At 31.8% G+C, this 20,370-nt stretch overlaps 1 protein-coding gene across 1 annotated transcript in view; it reads right to left on the bottom strand.

The window, feature by feature from the left end:
- Positions 1 to 20,370, bottom strand: part of LOC114327224 (uncharacterized) — a 128,605-nt gene that overhangs the window by 53,899 nt on the left and 54,336 nt on the right. Inside the window, exon 2 of the mRNA XM_028275772.2 lies at positions 11,589 to 11,793. Coding sequence (XP_028131573.1) covers positions 11,589 to 11,793 — 205 coding nt within the window. The remainder of the gene's footprint in view (positions 1 to 11,588; positions 11,794 to 20,370) is intronic.

Genomic DNA, 20,370 nt, shown 5'->3' with positions numbered 1-20,370 from the left:
AGCTAATGAAAAGTAGGTTCTTCTTCGTCAAATTCCAAATCGAATATTTCAATGAGAAATAACCAAAAAACAGAGCACTTTTCGGGGAAAATTCATTCATAAAGTATTTAAAAAAAGGTTTATTTTTGTTTTTTAAAAAAACTTGTAACAATAAAAATAAGTGAGTTACGCTCAAAATATTGTTGGTCCCCTTTATTGTTTGGTACAAAAATCGCGAAAATCACCCCCTAATTAGCTCCCCAAATAAAATTAATCTTTACCGCTTCACAAGTTACTTTACTTATGTATTGTTTATATTATCTACAAGTTTCATTGGTTCAAAGTGCTCATTTTTGATAAAAATTGGGTTTAAAATAAAACATTTTTTTTAATTTTGAGAATTGTTCATGGAATTAACTTAAAAATTATTAGTAATACCAAAAATCTTAAAGAGAAATAAAATGTACGTTTTGCTTTTCTGAATATTTTTGCTTTTTTGTTTTATTTTTAGACAAAAATTGGTTATGCTATGGCTGTTCAAAATTTGCCTAAACTCGTGATTAGTTACTCGTTCAAGCAATTTTAACTACTAGTGCAGTCACTGAAGGTGGATATGAGCTATTACCTCCGATTTCGTTGAACCTCAATAGATTTGCATGAAAATTGGTAAGTGGTTAGAGGATATCTCAAGGAACAAAGGTGACATGGTGCCAACTTGCGCTTTCACCCTGGGGGTGGATGCCACCCCTTCTCGGGGGTGAAACTTATTTTATTGAAAATAACCCCATAATTCGATAGAGGGACAAATTCTAAGCAAAATTTGTTATATAAAGTTATTATAATAAATCAAAACTTTTTGAGTTTTTGAAGATCAAAGATTTTAATTTTTCATGAGAAAAATGCATGTTTTTATCCAATTTTTCACCAATAACTCAAAAACTAGAAATTTTTACAAAATAATTTTTATTACTAAAATTGACGCTAATAAAAAATTAAATAAAGGATTTACTAGAATAATCTTTTAATGTTAACTAAAAGTGAGTTATAGGTAATTGAATATATATTTTTTTCGGCGAGTAAAAAAATCTAAGTATTCAAGCTGAAATAACGGGAAAATTATGCATTTTATAACACAAACTTATTAAACATTTGTCAAAGTACTTAAAACTATCTATCAAATGAGCCCCCGAACATGTTGATAGCATTAAAATTTATGCACCAAAATTTTTTCAAAATTTATTTTTTTTAAATTTTTCCAAAAAATGTTATTGTTTTTTTTTTAATAACTCCGTTTATTTTTACGATATCAGGTTTATCTAAAAACCGTTTGAAAGTTAATTCCAAGGGCTATCTAACCGCGTTGAATTTAATCTTTTAGACTTCTTACTTTTTTAAAGATAAAAGGTTAAATGGCCCCGGTTGCATGGTTTTCACAGCAAAATTTAGGATTTAAACGTTTCTATCTCAGTTATTTTTTAACCCATGGAAATAGTAAAACAGGTAAAATATTTGACACAGAAAAAACTAAAATTTGGGCATTTATCATTTTTTACGTGTATTGAGTATTTTTGGAGTTATTATCAAAAGAATATGAAAATTACAATCATTTTAAAAATTATGATTTTTTTAAATTATACCTTTTTTTCAAAAATATGCATTCTAAACCGGTCAAAATTATTGAAATCATTACTTATTCTAATATAAGAAGCTCTTGTAAGGATTACTATAAATTTAAATTTTTGTGGAGATGGCGTATGTTTCATTTTTCACTTTTTCCTAAAAAAATCAAAAGGGTTCTTTTATTTTCATCATAACTTGCTTAATTTTGACACTATTAACTTGTTCTATACCTTTGGTAGAAAGTTATCTAAGTACGGTAAAGTACAGTGAAGTTATCTACAAAAGCCAAATTCCGCCTTACTAGAGTGCAATGACAAAAACATTATTTTCTAACAAGGTTAAAACAATAATAAAATAAAAATTACCATCATCAATATAGCCTACCTATTGAATGCTCAATATACACAGCAGAAATGATAGCAGTAATGTTTGCTGTTCAGTATGTACTACTGAATCCAACTAGCAATTCTGTTATATTTACTGACAGTAAAAGCGTGGTGGACAGATTGAGTAACATTCAAACAGTCAAACACATAAACCACATTGAATTGAATATTCTTAAAACTCTGTTTGAAATTATACAATTAGGAGTAAATGTAACAATTGCTTGGATTAAGGGTCATTCGGGAATAAAAGGCAATGAAATAGTTGACAATTTTGCTAAATCAGCTTATGTGATCGGAGAAAAAATAAACAAAAATTTAATTCCAGCTTCAGATATTGATACTTTTAGCAGACAAAAACTTAAAAATAATTGGCAATTGCATTACAGAGAATGTAATACTGGCTCAAATTTTGCTCATTGTAACCCTAGGATATTCTCAAAAAGATGGTTTTACACAGAATATAACAGACATTTTATAAAGACCATTAATCGGTTGAGAGCCAATCATGCTCTTACGCCATCTTACATGCATAGAATCGGCTTGGCAGATACTCCCAATTGTACTTGTGGCAAAATCGGAGATCTAACACATGTCATATTAGAATGTCATTTAAACATAAATAACATAAACGACCTTTATAAGGAATTAAAAGATTTAAAATGTTTTTTCCCAATAAACCTAAATACTTTAATATTTACAAATGATATGGAAATTCTTCATCTCATTTATAAACATGTTAAATTATGTAAATACAAGTTGTAAACGTAATATGTAATAAATAGGCATAATTTGTTAATGTGGTTTGAAAAAATTAAAAAAAAATAATATTAAAAAAAACACAAAATAAAATAATAACAAAAAAAAAATAATAAACAAAAAAAAAAGAAAAAAAAAAGGAACAAAAATAAAAAAGAATAGAAAAAAAGAAGTAAAAAAAGTGTTTTGTCGGTCTTGACGGTCCAGTTAGCTGGGGCTCAGTCGATCGACAAGTTTAGTGGATTTGCGATTTGCGGTCGCTGGTTCGAGCCTCAGCTAGGTCATGAAATTTATAAAAGGCCAACGCCGTAGTATAAAACTCAATAGAGTCTACGGCTTGGTCTGGAATAAACTGGCGTCTGATCGGCCTATGGAGGAGCGGTACGGGAAGGGATAAGGGCTTCCGGCTTGGTGATACTCCTCCATAGATCCCTACCGAAGGGCGTTGACGCCTAAGAACGGTGTATACAAAAAAAGTGTTTTGCACAAAATAAAATATATATTAAAAAACAACACAGTAAAATAATTAAAAAAAAAACAAAATAACAAAAAAGCTGCACAATGTACCAATTTATCTATGAAAATAAAATTGTAGAATGTACTTATGTTATAAGAAATTTATGACTATGAATCTGCAATCAATCAGAAACAAGTCTGGCTAATTGGCTCTGCCAAAGCCATTTTTCAAAAAAAAAAACTTGTTCTGAAGCTCATTTAATAGGTATTCCGAAGTACGTTGACAAATGATTAGCAGGTATATTTTATACATTGTAGTATCGTTTTCCCGTTATTTGAGCTTGAATACTTAGATTTGAGTACTCGTCGAAAAAAATACACATTCAATTGCCAATAACTCACTTTGAACTAACATTAGTTTAGTTTTTTAAGTGAGGAATGTATTAAATTTTTTATTATCATCAATTTCAGTAGGAATAACCATTTTATAAAAGCTTATAGTTTTTGAGTAATACGTGAAAAACCGATTTAAAACATGCATTTTTTTTACAAAAAAATAAAATCTTTGGTCTTTAATAACTCAAAAAGTGTGGATTTATATTAATACTTTAAATAACAAATTTTGCTTATAATTTGTCCCTCTATCGATTTATAGTATTATTTTTAATAAAATAATTTTCACCCACGAGAAGGGGTGGCATCCACCCCCAGGGTAAAAGCGCAAGTTGGCATCATGTCACCTTTGTTCCTTGAGGTATCCTCTAATTACTTACCAATTTTCATGAAAATCGATAGAGCTTCAACGAAATCGGAGGCGAAAACCTTCAGTGACTCCACTATACAGCTTTTTCAAAAATAAGCACTTTGAACCGATGAAACTTACAGATCATATAAATAATACATAAGCAAAGTAACTTGTGAAGTGGTAATGATAAAATTTATTTGTGATGCTAATTAGGGGCTGATTTTCGCGATTTTTTTACCAAAAAATAAAAGGCACCAACAATATTTTGAGCGTAACTCACTTTTAATGTTACAAGATTTTTTAAAAAACAAAAATAAAACTTTTTTTAAACACTTTAAAAAAGTTTCAATGAATTTTCTCCAAAAAGTGCTCCGTTTTTGGGTTATTTCACATTGAAATATTCGATTTGGAATTTGATGAAGAAGAACCTACTTTTCATTAGCTACAACTCTGCCTCTTCTGGGTCTGCAGACCTCAAGCATACACCATTTTTTTCAGTTTTTTATAAGCTATATTTTTACTAAGAATATTTTTTTCGCACAAATACTTACTTTTTGAGTTATCTCCGAAAAACATGTTTTTTCTGTTAAAAATGAACATATTCACTTGCAAATAACTCGAAAAGTATTGACTTAGGGAAAAACTCTATAGAACAAAAGTTGCTTAGAATTAGTCATTTTATCCAATTCCGGACCTATTTTGAATGTATATTTTCCACCTTCGAGAGGGAGGTATTCCCCTCTATTTTTGTAAAATGGAGAGGATGTAGAATTGTAAATGTTTCTTATATAATAATAGACAATTTCAACTACCTATTCCCAAATTTTCATCCTTCCTTTATTTTTTTTGGGTCAGATTGTTCTTTGATCGGGCTAATAGTCAAATGGCTATGGTGACTCTTAGTAGCCCTAAAGTAGACTCTAGACTAGTGTGAGTGAAAATACCGAGAAGACCTAGATAGATTGGCGGCACACAGCAGTGTCACACTGGTATAGCAAGAAAAGAGCAGATGAACTTGCCAGAAGAAGATCAGCTATATACAACATAATTCGCTCCAATGCCCACCGTGAGAGTTCCAAAAATATCGACTGGATAAGGAAAAAAGCATGACGAACATACGTTAATAGGACTAAAGTACTACAGAAAACAAACAGTAATCAGCCAAGAATTATAACAGGCTCTCTTACTGACATGAGATAGTCCAAGAACTGCCCAACCCCATAGGATGGGGCTGTTTTATGGAGACTTAAGCTGCAGACTCTAGACAAAACATACATAACTGCCAGGCACGAGATTTCAGGTACTTTTTAGAGACTACTACAAAGAGGGACAGGGAAAGAGAAACACCAAGTGATCTTAAAAACATATGGTAGGTACAATTTCACTACACCTACACAAGGTGGTACAGACTTCCAGAATTCCGTAATGTTATAACGAAAGATATAAAATAAGCCAATTAGTTTTAGTACGACCTATTTATAACGATCGACTTCCGAAAAAGAAATGTCTCAATATGATCTGAATTTACAGCAATGTTTTCAAAGTCGCAATCAGTTCTACAGAATATATTCACTCATCCTGTAGCCTAATGTAGTCGTCTACTGAGAAGGTGTCCATACATGTTTTGGGTGCGTCGGCAAAAATAGAACTATGTACTTGGAAAAATATGTGATGCATATAAAAATATTTTAAACAAGTTGAAAATGCGAGCATTATCATAACGAAAACTTTGTTTATTTACGTATTTAAATTCATAAAATGGAAAATTTCTATTTAGTCTGGGCTGATTATCGGAGAATAGGCCATTTTTGGGAAAAGTTATTTACCAGCAATTTTATTGCTGGAATCTAATTATAAGATCGTATATATTAATAATATAGGTATGCAAAGTCCTCAGATAGTGTGCTACTTTTTTTATAAACAAAAAGGCGCCCGAAAATCGTGTTTTTTTCAATTATTGCTCTATAACTCCGAAGATTTTAACTTTACAACAAAAACACTCAAATAAAAATTCACCGCGATTAAATTCTGCATAGAGACGTGTTTTTCCCGATCTGCTCCGACGACAATTTTCCTCGGAAAATGCGGGTTTTCCCAACAAAATCTTTAATTTTCAAATAAAGTTTTAGATAAGTAATTATCTACCAATAATTAAATAATTTGGTGACTTAAAACCCTCCTTGGTTTAGATTACACTAGTTTACAACCAATTTGCGACTGGAATGCAAAATGCTGTTTTTTGTTAATTTTTGCTCTCTGAATATGAATATGATGATAAAAAGTTCCTAACACGTAAGATTTTTGAGTTATGATTTTTTCAAAAAAAATTAGTTACGATTTTTGAGTTATGAGTATTTTACTAAAATTTTTTTAAAACAGTCATTTGTAATATATCGGTGAGTGATGTTATCAAATTAACGTTTTTCCTAAAAATTGTGCATAATTTGACAACACTGGGATATCTAATGTCTACGAATAACACATTAACATTTAAATAAAGAATAAACCAAAGGTAATCCTTAATCAGTAAACCTACCCATTTAAACTTATTAGTTCTAAACCGTTTTAACGACTGTTACTTCTGCATGACAAAAGTGTCTGGGTTTCCAAGGAAAGGCAAGCATAAAATTTAATATCCAGATATTATTTTAGCAATAAAACCGGTTTTCCATGGAGAAGATTTACCAGTTCCAGGACCTCCGGCAAATTGGGAAGAAGATTTGGAAATTCATGGCGATAAAATAAACCCGATAATGTATCAGAAAATAATGATTCTTATTTTCCCGAAAGCGACGAAAAAGCACCATATTGCATCCAACAAGCCGAATTACATGATTTAGTTCGAGACCTTCACTTGCACAAAGAACATGCTTAACTCGCAGGTTCTACATTACAATAATGGATTTTTTTAATGGAATTTACTAGCCAGTAAAACTTACAATATTTAGGAACTGTAACCAGGAGCTATCCTAGTTTTTTACTATGCAGGATAAAATGTGTGTCTGTATTAATCCATATAGTGTTGGGGGAAAATTGGGATAGGCAGAAAATTGTGTACAAAAGACTTACTATGGTTTTTGTTTCTAGTTCTGAACTTAGTGTATATAGTATAAAAGAATTTTTAGAATAAACAGCAATATTTGATGCATTTTATAACTCAACATCTAACAGTTCACCTGACAAGACAATGTATGCGTGGACCCCTACGCAGAAATGCACGGCACCTTAAGAAGAAGAAAATTCAAAATCTATACGTGGTGGAAAATTTCAGTGTTTGAATTCGCATTCGGGACACTTTAAACTTCCCGGTACAGCCATTTTAACATCAGTCGCAATTTTTGTTTTGTTTTTTTGTTGACTAGTGTTATAGTTCCAGAAGCTGGTGAAAATTAAACGAATATTTTAGCAACAATTCAATTGTTAATTAATAATTTACGGTCGCAATAATAACCAAAATAATTATGACACACTGATCAAACTTTGAAATCTTATAAATATGAGATGCCTATTTAATATTTTGTCGACAAAATATAATTTTTTTATTTTTTTGCATAATCTTTAAATGTTAAAAAAAATAGTTATAAACAAATTGACGTTTCTCAAAAAGTTTTTATTTTATTATAATTTTAAAAAATAGCTAAAATGCGCATTTCAAATATCTTGAATATGAATGCTTTAAAACTTTTTTGCAACCATTTGCAAAAAAGTTATGAAACAGCATAGTAAACATACGATTACTATGGTGTTTATAATTTTTTTAATTCTTTCAAAGCGTAGAAGTGAGTTTAAAGTACAAGCTAATTATTTACAAAAAAATAACGATTATCAGTTTAATGGTTATATTTTAATTAAAGATTATAAATATATTTTTTTGTAATTTACACGCGCGAAAGTAGAGTAATACAGTACTGTAGCTAAAATATTCACTCGGAGCGACGATCGGCCGCGCGACGTACACTTTTAATAAATAATGTATATGCTGCCTGTCAGTCGCTTCGAGTGAACATTTTAGCTCCGACTCTGTATCAGGCCTACTTTTGCGCTAAAAATTACAAAAAAAGTATTTTTAATCTTTGATTAAAATATAACCATTGCACTAATTTTTGACATTCTTTGTGAGTAATTAGATTGTACCATAGACTCACTTTTAAGCTTTGAAACAATTAAAACAAATTATAAACAACGGAGAAAACGTATATTTACTTTGCTGTTTCATAACTTTTTTGCACATGGTTGGAAATTTTTTTAAAGCATTCATTTTCAAGACCTATGAAATACGCATTTTAAGTATTTTTTAAAATTAGAATATAATAAACAATTTCTGAGAAATGTTAATTTGTTTATAACAATTTTTTTAAACATTTAAAGATTATGCAAAAAAATGAAAAAATTATATTTTGTCGACAAAATATTAAATAGGCATCACACCTTTATAATCTTTCTAAGTTTGATCAATGTCTCATGATTATTTTGGTTGTTATTGCGACTGTAAATTGTTAATTAACAATTGAATTGTTGCTAAAATATTCGTTTAATTTTCACCGGCTTCTGAATTTATAATCTATACCAAGAAAGCTTTTATTTCACCAAGCTATATAATTATTGATAAATAATTACTGGCCCAAAAAAATTATTTGAAAATTCGAGCTTTTGTTGGGAAAACCCACATTTTCCGAGGAAAATTTTCGTCGGAGCAAATCGGGAAAAACATGCCTCTATGTAGAATTAAATTGGGGTGAATTTTTATTTGAGTGTTTTTGGTGTAAAGTTAAAATCTTCGGAGTTATAGAGCAATAATTGAAAAAAGTACAATTTGTCGGCGCCATTTTGTTTATAAAAAGGTAGCACACTATCTGCGGACTTCGCATACCTATATTAATAATAAATAGGATCTTATAATTTGATTCCAGCAATAAAATTGCTGGCAAATAACCTTTCTTTGTACTTTACTAATTAGACCAGCGTATTATAACTATTTTTTTTTCAAAATTTAAAGATTATGCAAAAAAAAAAGAAAAATTTATATTTTGTCTATAAAATATTAAATAAGCATCTCAACTTTATAATCTTTAAAAGTTTGATCAATGTATCATGATTATTTTGGTTATTATTGCGATCGTAAATTGTTAATTAACAATTGAATTGTTGCTAAAATATTCGTTTAATTTTCACCGGCGGAATTACAATCTATACCAAGAAAGATTTGATGTCAGTAAGTTATTTAATTATTGATTAATAATTACTTACCTAAAGCTTTATTTGAAAATTAGAGTTTTTGTTAGGAAAACCCGCATTTTCCGAGAAAAATTTTCGTCGGAGCAAATCATGAAAAACATATCTCTATGCAGAATTTAATTGCGGTGAATTTTTATTTGGGTATTTTTGTTGTAAAGTTAAAATCTTCGAAGGTTTAGAGCAATAATTGAAAAAAATACGATTTGTCGACGCCATTTTGTTTATAAAAAAAGTAGCACACTATCTGCGGACTTTGCATACCTATATTATTAATATATAGGATCTTATAATTCGATTCCAGCAATAAAATTGCTGGTAAATAACTTTTCCATGAATTTTGCTAATTAGCCCAGAGTAATTATGAAAAGTTGTTTAGTATTAAATGCTATGTTTTAATATGCAATTATATCCTAATTTAAATATTGTGAACTATTAAGGTACTCTACTCTCGAGCGAAATTCACATTTTTTGACATACCTCGAATAAAATTGAAAAAAATTTGATATATGATGATTGCATCTTAGATTTTAGACCATGCAGATCTTTTTATGAAAAATAACTTTCCTTCGTAAAGTTAATAATAAAAGAGTTATGAATGAAAATGATATTGGTATTCGTATTTTGAGAAAAATTTTCAAATACTTTTTTTAACTTTAGAAGGATGTACAAGTAATTGCATATTAGAACATAGTTTTTAGCTCCAAACAACTTTTTATAATAACACTTTTCAATATTGTGAAAAATAAAGACACTTTAATCTTGATCGAACTTCATATTTTTTGACATACCTCGTATAATATAGATTTGATATCTAATAAAAATAAATAAATACAAAATAAACAGTTTTCCTTGAAAATAGTGAAGTGTAATTTAACATTACATTAACATAAATAAATAAAATTTGTTTTTCTACGACCGTTTAATAATATGCTCATTACTCACGATTTTTGAATAGATAATAGCACCCACTACTTTACCCGTGAGTAATAGTTCATTACTCACGGGCTGAAGTTACACGCGGGTCATTACTCACGGGCTGAAGTTAGGTTCAAGATGTGAATGCCACTTTTAATAAATAAAATTACTTAAACTTGTTCATTTTGTACAATAATTATTGTAATTTATATCAATAATTAACTTCGAAAAATTTTTAAAGGATTTTTAACTGTAACAATCAGTCAGTATATTTTTTACTTTTATACCTTGTTTACCTATTATGAATTTTGACGTTTATCATTTTTAATGACAGTGACATTAGCGTATTTGCTGTGTTTATTGGAATTTATTTATAACTTATATTGCGTTTTGTGTTTATTTTATAAAGTTATATTGTGTTAAATATATTATAACATTATAATATTATAATAGTTTTATTTTTATATTAGATATATATATATATATATATATATATATATATATATATATATATATATATATATATATATATATATATATATATATATATATATATATATATAGTTAAATATAAATGTACAGTATAACTTATTGTATAAATACGCCCACCGATAATAGCAATTTACTATTTATTAGGTAACATTGACAGTAGGTATTTGTGCTTAAAATTTTTCGGAAACGAATATAACTTGAATTGACTATTTCTTGCAGTATTTTTTACAATACATAAGAGAGCATTCGCTAAGAGTAAGCAACCAATTATTCAGCCGTGTACTACTGGTAAACAAATTATTTATTTTTGTAAATGATAATTTTAATCTCGAGTAGTTAATAATAATTATATTTTTTACTAATTAAAATAACAAAGGTCGAAAAGGTAGAAAAAGTATAGTATTCTACTCACATGTAATGGCTATTACTCACTCTGATGAATTACGACACTCGCCTACGGCTCGTGTCGCAAACTTCATCATCGTGAGTAATAGCCATCATTACATGCTCGTTGAATAATATACTAATTTTCTGACATTTCAATTTTATGTTGACATTTAGTTGCGTCAAACGAAAACAAAGTAGAGTTGACGTTTCTATGTCGGAAGAAAATGACAATTTAAAGGAGGCTTGTGACGTCACAATGACGACTTTGAGGTCGAATATCTCGAAGATGGTTAGAGATAGCGAAATTTCGTTTTCAGATTTGGATTCAAAAGACAAAACTGCATAGGAATCCATCGCTAGGTGGCCTCTAGATATTTCAGGAGCGGCAACGCAATAACACACACACTTTTGCGAATTTATAAACGAAAAGTTTTAGTTGAAAATGTAATGTTTATAGGTGAGTCAATAACTTTTTGAAACCTCCTGGGATACTAAACTAATGTCCACTTTTCAATTTTCCTCCGTAATGGAATATACAGTATTTCATTAGCACAGATTTCTGAGATATTTGGGTAATGCTGTTTTGTTACAAACAAAATAATATGATATATACTTACATGGCTGCTTCATGCCTTACGTCAAACTCAATTTTGTTAACATGTAGCGGATCCAACACTGGTATACTGAGCTCAGGAACACCCTTTATTAGCTGATCTCTAATCAGTTCTATTAGAGCATTTAATCGATCTTCTATTTTTGAGAATGTGGTAATTATGTTTTCTATTGTTTGTCCAAAAACGCTTATGCCACTTTTTATTAAATCTGAAACAAATTATATAGATATAATTATTATTTACATGGACGTATAGGTAAACACAGATTATACTCTGTGTTTATATACATTATAGTCGGAGAGATAGAAGCGGATTTTGTGCGTGATAAGTAATATGGAAAAACTATACGGGGATATGTTGAATTAGTTGTGTACATGACTTTCGCCAGCCGGAAACCAGAGTGGGGGCCGAGGGTAGTTATAAGGGGTCAAAGTCGCGGTTTTTATTATTTTTTTTGTGACGCTCATGATCAAGATAGTGCACCAAAATTTGGGAATAAGTAGGTCATGACGTAACTAAGTAAAATCTTTAGGGGCGGAACGCTGCGTGGCCGACAAAGGGTAGGGATGAATATAAAAAATATAAAGGGTTTTTTGTGATGTTCTTGATTGAGATAGTGGACCAAAATTTGGGAATAAGTAGACCATGACATTGCTAAGTAAAATCCCCAGAGCCGGAAACCAGAGTGGGGGACGAGGGTAGTTATAAGGGGTCAAAGTCGCGGTTTTTATTATTTTTTTTCTGTGACGCTCATGATCCAGATAGTGCACCAAAATTTGGGAATAAGTAGGTCATGACGTATCTGAGTAAAATCTCTAGGGGCGGAACGCTGCGTGGCCGACAAAGGGGTGGGGGTAGAAGTGAATATAAAAAATATAAAGGGTTTTTTGCGACGTTCGTGATTGAGATAGTGGACCAAAATTTGGGAATAAGTAGACCATGACATTACTAAGTAAAATTCCCAGAGCCGGAAACCAGAGTGGGGGACAAAGATAGTTATAAGGGGTCAAAATCGCCGTTTTTATTATTTTTTTTTGTTACGCTCATCATCGAGATAGTGCACCAAAATTTGGGAATAAGTAGGTCATGACGTAACTAAGTAAAATCTCCAGGGGTGGCACGCTGCGTGGCCGACAAAGGAATGGGGCGGGGGTGAATACAAAATATATAAGGGGTTTTTTGTGACGTTCGTGATTGAGAGAGTGCACCAAAATTTGGGAATATATAGACCATAACATAACTAATTAAAATCCTCAGAGCCGACAACCCGAGGTAAGGGACGAGGGTAGTTATAAAAGGTCAAAGTAGCCGTTTTTATTATTTTTTTTTGTGACGCTCATGATCGAGATGTGCACCAAAGTGCACCAAAATTTGGAAATAAGTAGGTCATGAGGTAACTAAATACAATCTCCAGGGGTGGAAAGCTGCGTGGCCGATAAAGGGGTGGGGGTAGGTGTGAATATAAAAAATATAAGGGATTGTTTGCGACGTTCTAGATTGAGATAGTGCACCAAAATTTGGGAATAAGTAGACCATGACTTAGCTAAGCAAAATCCTCAGAGCCGGAAACCAAAGTTGGGGGTGAGGGTAGTTTTAAGGGGTCAAAGTCGCAGTGTGTATTATTTTTTTTGTGACCTGGCACAACATTTGTCACCCACGCAGCGTTTCGCCCCTGGAGATTTTACTTAGTAATGTCATGATCTACTTATTCCCAAATTTTGGTGCACTATCTCGATCACGAACGGCAAAAAACCCCCATATATTTTTACACTCACCCCTGCCTACCACCCCTTTGTACCCTAAGCAGCGTTCGGCCCCTGGAGATTTTACTTAGATACGTCATGACCTACTTACTCCCAAATTTTGGTGCACTATCTTCATCATGAGCGCCACAAAAAAATAATAAAAACCGCGAATATTACCCCTTATAACTACCCTCGTCCGCCACTCTGGTTTCCACCTCTGGGGATATTACTTAGTTATGTTATAGTCTACCTATTTCCAAATTTTGGTGCACTATCTCAATCACGAACGTCGTAAAAAACCCCTTACATTTTTTTATGTTCACCCCTGCCCCACCCCTTTGTCGGCCACGCAGCGTTCCACTCCTGGAGATTTTACTTAGTTACGTCATGACCTACTTATTCCCAAATTTTGGTGCACTATCTCGATCATGAGCGTCACAAAAAAAATAATAAATAACGGGAATTTGACCCCTTATAAGTACCTTCCTCCCCCACTCTGGTTTCCGGCTCTGGGAATTTTACTTAGTAATGTCATGGAATACTTATTCCCAAATTTTGGTCCACTATCTCAATCACGAACGTCGCAAAAAACCCTTTATATTTTTTATATTCACTTCTACCCCCACCCCTTTGTCGGCCACGCAGCGTTCCGCCCCTAGAGATTTTACTCAGATACGTCATGACCTACTTATTCCCAAATTTTGGTGCACTATCTCGATCATGAGCTTCATAAAAAAAATAATAAAAACCGCGAATTTGACCCCTTATAACTACCCTCGGCCCCCACTCTGGTTTCCGGCCGTTGGTGAAAGTCATGTACACAACTAATTCAACATATCCACGTATACTTTTTCCATATTACTTATCACGCAGAAAATCCGCTCCCAGCTCTTAGACTATTATTCTGTGTTTATAGGTCCATGATTATTTATAATATACACACACCGGCAAAATTAGCCGAACACGTTAAAAATGGGACATGTTTAATGTCTCGTATTTCATAAACCAGTGGTCCGATTTGAGTGATTCTTTTAGTATGTTATAGCCTTATTATTTAAGAATATCGGTGTAATAATATTGTTGCTAAACATGTAAATGTCATTTTATACCGGGTGTAACAAGCATACTGTGTTTTTTTCTTAAAGTTCGGAACACCCTGTGGAATATTCCAGCATATATAAAATATTAAAATTAAAACTCGATTGTAGAATTATGCTTTCTTAACATTTTCTTTTTTGACTCATCTGCTTATGTTAGAAAATAAAAAAGTTAGGTGCTTTAACAACTAGCCATGTTTTTTATCAATAAATCCTCATTGCATGGGAGAAAAGTATGCTCAATTTGCAATTACTCGAGCGTTCTTGGGACCTGGAGTGGATTGTGAAGAGTGGGTGCTACAACCAAAAAAAGTTAAGTTAAGTTTTCCATAAAGTGTGGGACTCTCCATTTTTCAATTTAATTTTCCATTTCCACCAATCGTTTTTTCCGATTATAGCGCCAATTATCCATAATAGGAAAAAATGTTGCGAATAAAAGTTGCTTATTTTTACGTCAAGGATCCAAACCTGCAATAAAAATTGAGGGCTCCTATTTAATATTTTAATGTAACCTCCACCCCACCTCCGTGGGGGGTCGTGCTTGGTGCCATTCGGTAGATTTTTGAAAAATATTGAATAGGTGTATTTTGCAGTTTTTGATCTGATGTTCATTTCGCAAAATATCGCAGGGTTCGTATTTATAATTTTTAATTTACCCCCCACTCCTCTCCGTGGGGTGTCACGAGGTGGGGTGGGGGATTTAATTTAAAATCTTAAATAGGAGCCCCAATTTTTAGTGCAGATTTGGATTCTTTACGTAAAAATAAGCAACTATTATTCGACATATTTTTTCGAATTGTGGATAGATAGCGCTATAATCGGAGGAAAATGATTGTTTCAAATGGAAAATTAAATTAAAAAATGAAAAGTCCCCCACTTTATGGAAAACTTAACTTAACCTTTTTCTGATTTTAGCACATACTCTTCACAATCCAATAGGTCCCCATAACGCTCGAGTAACTGCAAATTTAGTATACTTTCCTCCCCTACTATGAGGATTTATTGATGAAAAACATGGATAGTTGTTAACGCACATAACTTTTTTATTATCTCACATAAGTAAATGAATCGAAAAAGAAAATATTAAGCAAGCCTGAGTCTACAATGGAGTATTAATTCTAATATTTTACATATGCTAGAATATTCCACAGGGTGTTCCAAACTTTAAGAAAAAAACACAGTATGATTGGTCCACCCGGTATAAAATGGTATTTAACTGTCTAGCAACAATATTATTACAACGATATTCTTAAATAATAAGGCTATAACATACTAAAAGAATCACCCAAATCGGACCACTGGTTTATGAAATACGAGACATCAAACATGTCCCATTTTTAACGTGTTCGGCTAATTTTGCCGGTGTGTGTATTTATGTAGAGATATTAGTACATTTTATAACGGTTTTTGCTGTACCTATATTTTGAAGAACCGCTTGGATTGACAAGAAATTTGGCATACTCATAGCTAACATGTCAAAGAAACAAAGTGATATTGTGCCGATGTGTGCTTTTATACAATAAAGTACGATGTGTACTTTATATGTGTGCAGATAAACTGACTAATTTTAAGCAACTTTTGTTCTATATAGTTTTTTCACCAAGTCAATACTTTTCGAGTTATTTGCAAGTGAATATGTTCATTTTCCAACAAAATATCCACGTTTTTAGACGGTTTTTCGCAAATAATTAAAAAAGTAAGTATTTTATCGAAAAAAGACGTTCTTAGCAAAAATATAGCCTGTAAAGAAGGAAAAAAAATGGTGTAGGCATAAGGTTTCTACACATAGTAAAACCAGAGTTATAGCTAATGAAAAATAGGTTCATGTTCACCAAATTCCAAATAGAATATTTCAACGTGACATATCCAAAAAAATTAAGGACTTTTTGGGGGAAACTCATTACAACTTTTTAGTGTTTAAAAGTGTTTAAAAATAGTTATTTATGAAACAGTTCGTGAAGTATGCTTTTTGCGAATGCACGCGATTTTTTGAGCACGAGCGACAACGGTGCGAGTGCTATAAATCGCGTAAGTTCGCAAAAAATACTTCACGCACAGTTTCATACAATATTTTATCTACGATAAACTAATAAAAAAAGCTGTAACTCTTCGTCACTGGAATTCATTTCTATTCTACAATTTTGAAAACTTTGACATTTAAAAATTCTAACTACTTTCAAATCACAAAACTGTCAAAACTTTTGTTGTAATTCATTGCTCATATTTTCATCACCATGACAACGCGAAAGTTAAGGATTGTCACCATGACAACGCGAAAGTTAAAAACAGTGCGAAAAAGTAAATCCCATTTAAAATACATTGTTACTTCACGCACACTTTAAATCCTTCACGCACTGTTATCTATAATGACAGTTTTCACAAACTAAAAACTGCACATATAGTAGATAAAAGCTTTTTTTCTGTTTTTATAAAAAAAGTTTCTAGCATCAAAAAGCAAGTTACGCTCAAGTTGGTCCCTTTTGGGTTGGCAAAAAAAATCGGAAAGATCACCGTCTAATTAGCAACTTAAATGAAATTAATCATTACCGCTTCATGTATTTTATTTATGTTGTGTTTGTATGATCTGTAAGTTTCATCGATTCAAAGTGCTTATTTTGAAAAAAAAAATGGTTTTAGAGTAAAATTTTAAAAAATTTTAATTTTGAAAAAAATGCTTTTCTTCAAAATAACTTAAAAGTTGTTAGAGATACCAAAAATCTTAAACAATAGAAAAACCAGGCTTTGCTTTTCTGAATATTTTGTATTTTTTTGTTTTTCTGTAAGACAAAAATTGGTTAAGATTTGGTGTTTATAAATTTGCATACACTCGTGCTTAGTGAATCGTTCAAGCCTTTTTAACTACAGCCCTTTCAAAAATAAAGACTTTGAACCGATGAAACTAACAGATCATATAAACAATACACACACGAGTAAAGAAACTTGTGAAGTGGTAACGATTAAGTTCGTTTGAGATGCTAATTAGGGATTGATTTGCCCGATTTTTTTACCAAAAAAAGGAACCAACTTTATTTTGAACGCAACTTGGTTACTTTCGATGCTATAATTTTTTTATAAAACAAAAATAAAGCTTTTTTAAACACTTTAAAAATGTTGTAATGAGTTTTCCCCAAAAAGTGCTCCAATTTTTGGATATTTCTCGTTAAAATATTCGATTTCGAATTTGAGGAATATAAACCTATTTTTCATTAGCTATAACTCTGCTTCTACTGGGTATCTCCTTAGCTTTCTATCGTCCACCTTTGGACATAGGCCTCTCAGAACTCCTTCCATCAGTCTCTATCCTGAGCAACATATTTCCAATTTGTTCCGGCTACTCTTTTAATATCATCAGCCCACCTCATCTGTGGTCTTCCTCTCGGTCGTTTACTTTCGTAAGGTCTCCAGTGTTGTATTGTTGAATTTCAACGTTGGTCTTTTTGTCTAGCAGTGTGGCCTGCTAAGCTCCATTTAAGTTTGATAACTTTTGTTGTTATGTCCTCGACTTTTGTTTTTGAACTTACCCAGTCGTTCCTCTATTTATCTGACAGTCGTATACCTAACATTGCTCTTTCCATTTCTCTTTCTGTTGTGGCTAGTTTATTCATATTTGCCTTGGTTAGGGTCCAGGTTTGACATTCATATATGTTATGATAGGAAGAATGCAGTGGTTGAACACTTTGCTCCTCAAGTATTGGGGTATTTTGCTGTTCTTGAGTATCCAACTAAGTTTTTTAAATCCTGCCCATGCTAGTCTTGCTCTCCTAGTAATTTCCGCACTTTGGTTCCCTTTGTCAATTTTCAGGATTTGGATTAGGTAGATATATTCCTGGACTTTTTCTATCTCACTGCTATTTATAGTTATACGTCTGGGGTCATCTGTGTTTGTCATTATTTTTGTTTTTCTCATGTTCATTTTTAGGCCGACGTATTGGGAGCTACCTGCAAGTTCCTCCATCATAATTTGCAGTTCCTCGAATGAGCTCGCTATAATCACAATATCGTCAGTGAATCTGAGGTGGTTTAGCTTGTTGCCATTAACGTTAATACCTTAGGTTGACAAATTTGTCGTTTTGAAGACGTCTTCTAGGGCTAGGTTGAAAAGTTTTGGCGATATTACGTCTCCTTGTCTCACGCCTCTCTTAATGGGGATGGGATTTGTATTTTCGTCTAGTTATACTAGCATAGTGGTATTTTCATATATACTATGTATTAGTTGCCTATATCTAGAATCTATTCTACAATTATTAATAGCTTGTTCTATGGCCCACATCTCGATACTAGATATCAAACGCCTTTTCATAGTCTACGAAGGCAAGAAATACGGGTAGTTGTGTTCATTTGCCTTCTCTATTTAAGTTCTCATTGTCAGCAAGCAGATAGTCTGATGTACTATATCCTTTGCGGAAGCCAGTTTGTTCCACCGGCTGGTAATTGTCCATTTTGTAGGTCAACCCGTTGTTAATAATACTCATAAATAGTTTGTATACGCTCTGAGCTTCGCTGGTGTCGCTTCTAGCGGATTAGTAATGCAACTTTCACCGGTAATTTTTAAATTTATTATTTAATTGTTATCGCTTAATATTTACAACGCAAAAAAGTAATTAAATTGTAATCGATTTTTTTAAGATTTTGCTAATCATTTTGACGTTCTATTGATGAAATATTAATTTCTTACTTCGGATACTTTCACAATTATCGTGTAGATGGCGCTAAGATTAATAGATTAATTTATAATTACATATTACGGAACATTAAAAAACTTAAATTCAGTATTTAAAACGTAAGTATATTTAAGGTAAAAATATATACCACAGCTTTGACCAACTAATATTTTTTATAATTAATGTTTTTATTTTTAATTTTAAATTAATCACTTTGACATTTATGTGAAATTTCCAGTAAACGTTTACAGACTTGTCACTACTGGCGCTCGCGAATTTTTAAATATCCCTATACGTACTAGCTCACAGCGTATACTTGACTGAGCAACGATATAGGTCTATAATTCTGTAGGTCACATTTGTCCCCTTTATTGTGTAAGAGTATTACTAGACTTTCGTTCCAGTATTTAGGGATTTTGCTACTATGGAGACATTTATTAAATAGCTCTGTTAGTATAGGAATTGTTAGATACTGTTTTGCTTGTTTTCAAGGGCTCGGCAATTATACCGTCGTGTCCTGGAGCTTTATTATTTTTTAGTTTTTTTAAAGCTCTTTCTATTTCGAATCCCTTTATATTTGGTAGTTATTCTGATCCCACGTTTTTTATTTTTCTTTTGACTTTCTACTGGGTATAGAGTATAGAGACCTAATATACAGTGATGAGCGCGCTAATATCCGGCAAAATAACGCACAAAAGATGGAAAATATAATACATTGCGAAACGAAAAGAGATAAAACAAGTAGAGTTGGAAATTATCGTTACAAACGTATGAATAGTTAACATTACATTACATAATTTCCCACCTTTAGACGTCTGTGACAGGAGTGTTTTATGAAATTCTACTATCACAGTGCCAGTTGTCATACTCCTCTGATACGTCTAAAGGTGGAAAACTATGTAATGTAATATTAATTTATATGTTTATAACGATAATTTCCAACTCAGCTAGTTTCATCTCTTTTTGTTTCGCAATGTATTATGTTTTCCATATTTTGCGTTATTTTGCCGGTTATTAGCGCGCTCATCACTGTATACACTATTTTTTTCACTTTTTTACAGCCTATATTTTTGCTCAGAATGTTTTTTCGACAAAATACTTACTTTTTGAGTTATTTGCGAAAAACTGTCTAAAAACGTGGTTATTTTGTTATAAAATGAACATGTTCACTCGAAAATAACTCGAAAAGTATAGACACAGTATAAAAACCACACAGTAGAACCACTCTCCGAAAAATTGGAAGTAAAATCTGTAGTCGCGCATGGCGACCGCGCAATGTTCC

This window comes from Diabrotica virgifera, chromosome 1 (genome assembly GCF_917563875.1).
Source record: "Diabrotica virgifera virgifera chromosome 1, PGI_DIABVI_V3a".
NCBI lineage: Eukaryota > Metazoa > Arthropoda > Insecta > Coleoptera > Chrysomelidae > Diabrotica > Diabrotica virgifera.
Note: the sequence above shows the minus strand (reverse complement) of the source record. Positions and strands in the feature narration are given on the sequence as shown.